Source organism: Pagrus major, chromosome 6 (assembly GCF_040436345.1).
Source record: "Pagrus major chromosome 6, Pma_NU_1.0".
NCBI lineage: Eukaryota > Metazoa > Chordata > Actinopteri > Spariformes > Sparidae > Pagrus > Pagrus major.
This window is the reverse complement of record NC_133220.1, coordinates 12,967,177-12,977,096: the sequence shown is the minus strand read 5'-3', so window position 1 is coordinate 12,977,096 and position 9,920 is coordinate 12,967,177. Positions and strand designations below refer to the sequence as shown.

General features: G+C 40.1%; 1 protein-coding gene across 1 annotated transcript in view; it reads right to left on the bottom strand.

Moving 5' to 3' along the window:
- Positions 1-228: 228 nt before the first annotated feature.
- snta1 (syntrophin, alpha 1) overlaps positions 229-9,920 on the bottom strand; it is a 35,636-nt gene continuing 25,944 nt past the window's right edge. Inside the window, exons 3-8 of the mRNA XM_073468134.1 lie at positions 6,654-6,849; positions 6,160-6,349; positions 5,815-5,945; positions 4,545-4,741; positions 3,024-3,211; positions 229-1,876 (exon numbers count right to left, since the gene is read on the bottom strand). Of these exons, the coding sequence (XP_073324235.1) occupies positions 1,784-1,876; positions 3,024-3,211; positions 4,545-4,741; positions 5,815-5,945; positions 6,160-6,349; positions 6,654-6,849 (995 nt within the window). The 3' untranslated portion in view covers positions 229-1,783. The remainder of the gene's footprint in view (positions 1,877-3,023; positions 3,212-4,544; positions 4,742-5,814; positions 5,946-6,159; positions 6,350-6,653; positions 6,850-9,920) is intronic.

The window sequence follows — 9,920 nt, the reverse complement described above, 5'->3', positions numbered from 1 at the left end:
AGTGATGGAGGGGCGGAGTGGCTGAGACAGAGACCATTGTCCTATTAGAAAATGCTGTACCATCAAAATGATTCTGAAGCAGTTACTTTACAGTCAAACGTTGCTTTAAAATTTAAACTAAGCTGCAACATGTTTAAGTGAATATAGGTCTTCAAAGAAGCAAATTAAAGTAAAAGAATCAAGTGTGACATTCATGTGGTGTCAATAAAGCACACGCAAAGTAAACAATAAAAGTTAACAAAGTTTATTACATGTTTATATACAAACAACCCTGCAAGGCACACCTTTGTTTAAATAAGAATATACAATACATTTTATTCTTGAAAGCAAACAAGGTTTAGGTCTGAAATATATATTAATACAAGTCTGTTTAGTGTTGGACACAGAGAGAAGTCGTGGATGTTCAGTTGACAAATAATAAAGAAGAAAAAAAACAATCAAAACACTTTATGATGTAAACAACTCAACATCTTTTATATGGTAAGTTATCTTTAAATGTTGGTTAAAATGTGTAAAAAATAGACCATCTGTGCTTTCTGATGAAGCCTGTTTGTCCTCTCGTGATTCAATTATGATGTACAGACAAAAACACTGTACTATGTTTATCTAAGAGCTAAACTCTGTACCTTTATTGTAGCTTATCCACACAGGAGAAGTAGCTTAGCTAGACTGGCACTCTTTCAGCCAACTGTTTGTCATCGATTATGTGACAACCTTTGTCAGTGCTCTTAAAACACAAGAGCTCTTATTTTGTACTTATGTGGGCTGAAATTAAATTAAACTGCAGAGTCATACTGTCTGAATAAGGACATCCAGATTCAAGGGAGGATTTTCTTTTTTGTTATGAAAATTACAAGGTGTATCTACTTTATTGGTTAAGCTAAAACACAATTTAAAAAACCCTTTTACAATATACTACTGTTAGCGATTTCTCTTTTGTTAGGCCATGGATTATGAGCACACTTAAAAGAGAAGGAGAGACAGAAAATAAAATAAAAATGTATGCAGCGATAAGGAAAAATATACTGTATATGATTTGGCATTTGGAAACTGTCTTAAACAAAAGGCATGTAGCTTCTTAAAAGAAATTTCAGAGAAAAGGCAACTTGAGAATCCACACAAAAAAGCATATCGTTACACGTGTGTTCTGTGCATTGTTCAGTACAGACGATTGATCATGTAGTGATCAGTCATGTCATTCTGTCACTCCACTGAAGCTGCCTTCATAAAAAAAAGTGTTTGTCCAACATCAATCAGGACATTTGTGAAATAACTTTTGTTATGACTGCTCACAGCACATAAAGCAAAGATTGAAAGATGAAAGGATGCTCATGACAAAGGCCTGCCGTGACTCATGAAACAAAACAAAACTGAACAATGGGGGAAAAAAACATGAAAATGTTGGGACTTCAAGCTTAGAAACATTAAGATGCAGGCTGTCATATTCACACAGTTTGCCATCATAAAGTGTCATGACCTACTGCAACAGATTTGACAGATGTCAGATCCCTTAAATGGCTGCTAAGCCATCTGTAAAACCCTCTTTTTACCTTACAACTACAAGTTCAACAAAGGTCCATCAATTTTGCTGTTTTCTCTTCATTCCCTTACGAAGACCAGGAAGTACCTAACCAGAGATGACCGTTTTAAAGGCCTATAGGGAGGCTGAAAAGAAGGGGTTAGTCAGTATCTTTTCCTGGGCCACATCCACTGGTGTTTCACAGTCTTCTGGGCTGTGTGTTTTATTTAATATTCCTATTGTTGATTTTCTGGTTGGCCATTATCATGCCAGAAGGCCAAGTCGCTTGACCTTAGCAGACAGGAAAGAGTGGATGATGAAGACTATGGTCTTGGGACAACAGTGAAGGTCCAGTTGCTGAAAAAAGAGATTGATGGGAGAGAAGCAAACGTGGAATATGAGCTTTGTAATACTGTACATCACATTGATGGTTGCATCCCACTTCATTACGTGATCAACATTAATGCATGTAGCAAGATTATATCTTTAAAAATGAAACAGCAATAAAAGGGCTAAATGATCATTTCTGCGTTTGTTCTAAAATATACAAAACAAACAAGTTGTACTAAGTGAAATACTTAGTACGGTGTCAGAGTATTTATTATTTTCAATTCTGATAAATTGCAGTTAATAGTAGATTGTTCTGGAGCTTTCAGCTGCATGTCATGGCCTCCATCAGCAAATAATGTTTATCATATACTGTAGTTGGCTCATTTGTTGACTCAGATGGCTTCGACTTGGCCATCTCCATGACAACCGAGCAAACTCCATCCGCTGATGTAAACTGTTGAGGAAATGTGGCTAAAAGCTCCCACAGGGCCAGTGAATGGACCTTGTGTTGAGATAATATTCTCATAATAACTTTTATTACTAAATTACAGTGTTTCCCATTAGTCACTACGGTGGCCTGCCACAGTATAATTTGTCCTACCACAGTTTGAGAATGTGAAATCCACACGGCCACGAAGGTTGTTTAGTGACTATGTGTGAACTGCTTTACACTCTGTCTTGTTTACCATGCTTTGTGTGTGTGACTTTGTTGCCATGTATTTGTATCTGTTTATACCTAAACTGTTTACTAGAACAGAAAATTGCTTACAAGAACAAAAACTTCCTCATACATCTAGCCTCTTCAATTTGCTCTCAAAGTGCATGACATCGATTGATCTAACTTAAAAACGTACATAATATTCTTCAAGTGGCATGCACCCCCTAGATGGTCTGGGTCTAGTGGAGTTAAATGTTGACTTGATTGGATTAAAGGAGACTGTTGGACCTCTGCGGACAGTCTAGTCTAGTTTGTATAATTATTTAAAACCTACAAAGTCCTGGGCATTGTGAGGGACGTTTACTTTTAGTGTGGTTTTCAATTATATTTCCTTCAATCACAACTGTTATGTTTGATAACAACGATTTAAGCTAACCTGATGCATTTAACACAACAATCAAATTTATGGGGGTTTTAATTAAACAATGTTTAGTCCAATGGGAAACAGTAACTTACAATCTCAGCCTCCGGGCCTCCAAAGTCAAGGAACATCATGCGAACTCCGTCATCTGAGGACATTCTAAGGCGCTCGAAGGGCTGCTGAAGCAGAATACTTTTCCTCACACCCATATCTTCTGTGAATAGTGTGAACCCTTCATCAATGTGAACTCCCAGGGTACACTCCTTCCCATTCCAACTACAGGCTGCCAGGGTAGAAAACAAAACAAGGGTTACACAGAGGTGGAACAAAGGAGAATGTAACAATTTTACAGGGCTCATCTGAAGTTTCTCTCAAATAAATCTGGATTTTTTTGCAGATAAGCTGAATGTTTTGGTGTTGATACAGAGCCCAGAATTCCTGGCTGTATCTATGTGTTCATCGAGGATAAATAATGCTTATTGTTAAGAAAAGAGAATATGTATAAATCTTGTTAAATGGAACACTTGTCCTAAATACCAAAATAGACCATTTTAGGTTTTTATGCTGAAAGTCTGTTGCACTATTTCATGCTACCAGCAGAGGGCAATATAATAACATAACTACTCTCCACTGTATGTTAACTGGTGCCTTTCTCACAAAGAAGGATTAATGAGTTTCCAAAAGAAACTTTGATGACTAAAATGTAGAATCTGGATCGTGAAAGTAAAAAGAGCTGTACTGTTACTCAGTGCAGATATGAACTCATCAGACACCTTAAATACAGCTGTACTTGAAACAAAAAATGTTTTATCTCTTCTCAAGCTCTTCATAAAACTCCATTACAAAAAGCCTTCTTTCTAAATCCCAGTTCAAGTCCTTTATAAACATGCAGCCACAGGAAATCTCAAGAGATTGAGGACATTATGCTAAAGAGAGCAGTCCTCACATCATTGTGCAAGAAACAATTAACCGTAACTCCTAATCCTGCTTTGTGAGACAGGCTCCTATTATGCTATTATATTGAGATGTTTGTGTCTCTGTTGAATAGAAACCCCGTCTTGCTTTGGATTAATCAGCATTTTCGATTCCCAGCAGATCTGAATTGAAAATACAGGCATGTTTTACTGCAAACAAATCTTTAACAGCATCAGAAACATAACTCCTAATATTTAATTGCGTTAGTCAGTGTAGAAGACATGTCAATCAACTTTAGAGCGACAGCAGTGTTTTGTTTGGAGCTGTGGAAGAGGTACTCCCCATTTTAATCACTGTTGGAGGGATTTTATAGAAAAACAAAGATCTGCCCTTTACCTTATTATTAGTTAGTTAATAATGCTTACATAATAAAGTGCCTTTGTTTCTGATTCTGTTTTGGATTTTATACAAAGGGTGACCCCAGTGGGAGTCAAATCTCGAGTCTTGGTTGTGTGATTCTCCGCTTAGGCAAGGACAAGCAACACTCAAAGACAATCAAATATCAGTTCTTGCCAATTCCTTGTGCCCTCTGATAGTTTGGTTCAGTTTCAAAATTGAATTTTCTCCTTGTAGGTGGAGAAAACTGTGTAGCAGGAAATAAAAGACAGAACTGGGAGTTAAACAAATCTCTGGGTCTGTACCCGTGGTGACCTCCTTGATGAGCTCAGCAGCATTGTGGCAACCCTCCACCAGCAGATGAGTCCAAGTGGACAGCTCCTTGGCAGAATCCACTCTGAACACATGGGTCTCCACGCCTTGCTTAGTACCAGAACGCAGGCCAAATGAGAGGTCAGAGTCCAGGAGTGGAGAACTTTTACCTGGGCCAGAGTGGACCAGTCTACAAGGGAGACGAGAAGAATGTGGATGAGAAAGAGGGCAATTAAGGTGGGCCACAAGAGCAAATGAAGGGGTAAGCATGTTTGTGCATTACAGAAGAGAAAAGTGAGATGTGGAGAGCACATCAGAGAAACAAGGGAGGAAAAACACATGACTCATAGGTTCTGGTTCCACTAATGTTTTCCAAATGGATGTGACGTAATGGGCAGAATGTCCAACAGTCCAGTTATGGAAAGAGTGAGAATGTGCTCTTTGACTGAACAACGGAAAAGGTCCATTAACTCAAAACTAGGCTGCTCAGGACATTATTATATTAAGTTTATTAAATATATGTCTTAGCTTAGGTGAATGCATTTGGGTAAGAAAGAGAGTGAAGCAGAGAGAGCACAAGTTTTTTAATATGTGTAGTCAGGAGCACTGTCGTCATAGAATTAACCATTTAATGCAACGAGTGGAAATATGTTTATGCTGGCACTGATAGCTCCACTTTCCCTGGATTAGCTAAGCAGCGTGCTAAGCCAAAACAAGGAGCATAATGCAGAAAAACCCGGGGGTATACAAGAGTGAGCCCAAAGCAAGACATTGAATACCGTTTTCAGACTTTGAGTCATAGAGACGTGGGACAAAATCATGATACGGCATGATATATTGCGCCTCCACTGGTGCCATATATCAATATTTCTATTAAAACATGCAGGTGCTCTAAACAGATTCCCCTGAGAACTTGACTTGCCGAGGTCACTACTTCAAGACTCCTCTTGGTGAAAACTTCTGTAAACTTAATTTTCACAGATTGAATCAATACAGATTTTTATAAATATCTTCCTTGAAGCTTTTCAACTCAGAAATGTTCTGCTTTTTGGCAGCAGTGCGTGGCAGCATTTGTGTAGCAGGGATCTGTGAGTAGAGGGTCATATTTCAATAGACGAACTTGTTGTGCGAATGGGTTGTGATTGGTGTGTGAAAAATTTGAAACTATGAAACTATGACTACCGTGTCCTGTCTAAACTAATACAAGGCTTCATTCGTGTATATGGTGTATGTGTGTGCATATGTAGGCATGTGCGTATGAACCTGGTAGCAATGAGTGGGTGACTCTTGGTGGGGCTGCTGAGGCTCTCTTTGCTTTCAGGCAAGGACGGATACAGGAGCAGGTCTCTGTCGGTCAACGCGGCCAGTACTGGTCTCTCTGGACCCTGGGTCACCTGCACGCAAGCACGTTTGTAGCAGATATGACGAAATCATTGAAACTCACTCATATGGTACTATATTTCTGTGTTGCTGCATGCGCTTTGTCTAAAATAGCATTGAATATAAAGAAAGAAAACCACTAAAACAACATAAACAAACATACAAAATACAGAATACTGCAGATCAGGTCTTGCAGTATGGACCATGCACGTCTGTGTTCCTGCATACCTGCTCTGTAATCCAGCCCAGATGTTTGACCTCCATGCCAGGCTGCATGGTCTTCATCTCCTCCTTCACTCGGGGTAAAAGGTTGGCAGCACCGGCCTGGATGGCATTGTACCAGGACTGGGCCATGGCTGGGTCTTTTGCTCGCAGGAACACAGAGTTCTTTCTGTTGGCTGAAATCACCTCGAAATACCTGGCAGATGAGATGAGAGGAGTAGAGAGGGGGAGAGTAAGAAGCAAGCACGAGGACAAAAAAGGAGATGGGAAAGAGAGCCAGTTAGAGAAATAAGAGACAAATGGCAGAGAAGGAGAGAAAAGCTTGAGGGTGAAGAGGAAGTCTTAGATATTAACAAAGAGAATATGTAAGAAAGAGGGTCCTCTAACAATGTTCTCTCTCAGCCATGTTATTCAGGTTCAGCTGTCAACTTTTTTCTTAAAAAATGTATCAACTGAAAATCTAATATTTCTTAAAGCTGAAAACTTCTAACGTACGGTACCTGTTTTCTGTGTCTGGAGGGCACTGTTTTCTTGATACCTGGCACATCTTTAGCGGGATGCTGCGGGGCTCCTTCAGCTCAGCGGGTGAGGGCTCATTGCCCCTCTGAGGTGTGGAGGGGGGAGAGTCCCAGGGGAGTGCAGCCCCAGGGGACCCCGAGCTTTTAAAGAAGGCCGACATCTCCTTGATGTATTTCACTGAGGCGGAGCAAGAGAGAGAGAGAGAGAGAGAGAGAATTAGATAAAATGGTCAGGCAGAAGAAGTAGGAGAGGACAGAGGAGGGAGAGAGAAGGAATTTGGGAAATGGAGCCCTCGGGTTCAGAGATGAGTCGAAAACTGTAGCGGCTCTTAATAATAGCTTTAAAAAGGTGCAGAAATTCATCTGTGAAGAAGTCAGTCCCTTAAGATTTCTCAGCTACTATATATATCGTGCTCCTTTATGAAAGAACATCTATTTTGTAACATGGAAAATATAACCAAATTAATTAGGTATTCTATCCTCTTAAAAAAAGCAGTAAATTTGTAATTGTAATTTAGTAAACATAACAATATATATATTTTTCCCTTTAATGTTGTATCATATTTTATTTGGGTGATTCTGGCAAAGATAGGCACAAACTGGAGGCAGAGGTGGGATGTGTTTTCCTACAGCTGTGCACTGACACTTTGTGGCATGAGAGCTGTGTTTGGGAATTCTCCACCCAAATTCTAAAATCTTAACGTTTTAGATTCCATTTATAATCCAATGGAGCGACGCCTATGAGCTAGTTCAATGAGGCAACTCGAGCAGCACTGCTATTCACATGTGACATGCCCCACTCTCAACAATCATCTACCAAACACGGCATATTTACCACAAAAACAAAAAACTTTCCAAGTTCCAAGTACAAAAGCTTCCCAACTCTCCCTCTGATCTGTCAATGCCACTGCTGCCATGCCCCAGTATTGCTGCATGTTCTTTCAGCCCCACCACCACCCCAACATCCATCTTTACGCTCCGACCGGGGGGATTTCAAGATGTTTTGCTCATCACTTCCCAATATCTCTATATAAACATCAACAGGGAGCGATGATGTCAGAGCCTCGAAGCCAAACTCTAACCATGTTTTGCTGCTATGATAAACATTTCAAACCTGAGTTGTTTGACTGAAATGATGCAATCTTCTGATTTGTGTTGCCCTTTGGGGACAAATAATTGATTGAATTGGGTTCATGTCCACCAATAACACATTGGTCTTTAGAGGTACTCCTGCTGTCATACTAATACGAGTCAATATAGTCAATGTGATTTTCAGTATTGAATCTTCCTTAACTTCAGATAACAGAGAAGATGACTACACTGTGGGAATTGCAGAACACATGTTCTGACAGAAATCACACTATTCAGTATTCTCTGGTAGATTATTGTATTCTTTTATTTATTTGCCTCATAATTTCAGAAAAAAAAAACAAAAAAAACTAATTGTTTCTGTTCTTCTTTGTTCGTTTCTACCTAACTGCAGTGGCCTACATTGTTGTATAACTAGTGTGCAATTAAAAAGAAATTACAAGGTCCTGCAATTTACAAAATCCTTATTATCTTCATAGACTTCATATTTTGTACTTTGATGACCATATCAAGTATTCAAGAGGGCTGTAATTATAAAATGTGGACCTTTTTAATTTCTATAAAAAATTCTGCTTTTGTTTTGCTTCCAAATGAAATTATACAGAAGAGGCGAGGGGAGAGGGAGAAGACAGGAAATGAGGGAGAGGGAAGGGCAACAAAGGACCCCAGCCAGGTTTGAACTGGGGAAGCTGCAGCCCATGATCAGAGTCCCAAACCCAAAGAACATTAATTACTTTTTTAATCTATTGTTGTCAAATTAATTTGTGATACTTTGCCACATCGTCCGGCTCTACTCTGCTCATTACTCTTTTTAAATTCACAGTTTTACCACTCACACACACCTACATACACCCACACACGCGCGCGTCCACGCACTTACATAGAAACACACACGGCCTCAGCTCCAGTCCAGTAGGCTGTGGTATGGGTTTGGCAGAAGTAGCCACTGCTGGAGTAAAAATAGCCCAGAGGACATGGCAAGGCATGGGGCTGAAGCCTGAAGGCAGAGCTCTGGTTTCACTGGGCAAGTGTGAAGTGCTCTTCTTGCATAGTACAAGAGGCACATAACCAGAGGGCAAACTGAAGAGTCGCAGCACACGACAACAGGAGTGAGAGAGGGGGCTTTCACCACTCCCAAAATAGAGCTCCTGCCAGCCAGCCAGCCAGGCAGGCAGCCATACCGTCATTTTGTTAAAACATCCAGCAGAACATCATATCTAGGCCTGTGAAGTGGCTCCTTCTCTTTTATGCTTTTATTCACTATAAACAGTTTACAAGTCACTCAAGTTTGCACTCCTCTCTTCTATCAGGAGGTGGCAGAGTGACTCAGTGATTAAAGTAGAGGTCGAAACCTTCAGAAGGGTCCATAAAAAATTTCTTTGAGGAACACACCTACTCACTGACTGTAAAGCTGCTTTCAGACATTAAATCTGCAACACTGCTGGTTGCATCTGTCCCTTTTCGGAATGGCTTTTAGCTTTGACAAACAGGCCTCCTCACAAAGTGCCATGTTGACTCTGTTCACAAAGGACACGTCCGCTACAGATGTAGTGATCACACAACTGGCATCCAGCTCGTGAGAAGAGGCATCACAGGAAGTTATGTATGATGAGCAAGGCGAAAGAGTGCTCACTTGTTATCTCGTCCTTGGCACGCTGGAACGGCAGTTATCAAATTTCAGCGTCAGACCAAGCTATCTCCAGACAGTTTTATCACAGCGATGCACCTCATTTGGCTTGCAAATATCTGTTTTCAATCTAATCTGCCACTTTAAAAACTTCAATATAATCACAAATTGAATTTGGTTCCAGTGCTAGGCTATATGAAGAAATGTCAAATGGAAATTTGTGTCATAAAACCACGTGCTTTTAATGACAGAGAAACTGCATTCATTCACACATGAGCAGTGTTCAAAATGAAATGTGGCATGGGAAGAAAATCACCAGAACAATGTTTATGGAAAAAATGACTCACAACATTTAGGGCAGAGCATTTAGGGATTACACTACATGTCAGAAAGGGACTTAAGTTGCTGCTGAAAAGGGCATGACCTAAATGCTGACAACTATAAACATACCGTAGCTCCTCTGAGTCAGCTGAATGTTCACTGTATTCCCGTCTGCACCTCTTTTTCCTCTGAAAAACTCATATTCTTTCTCA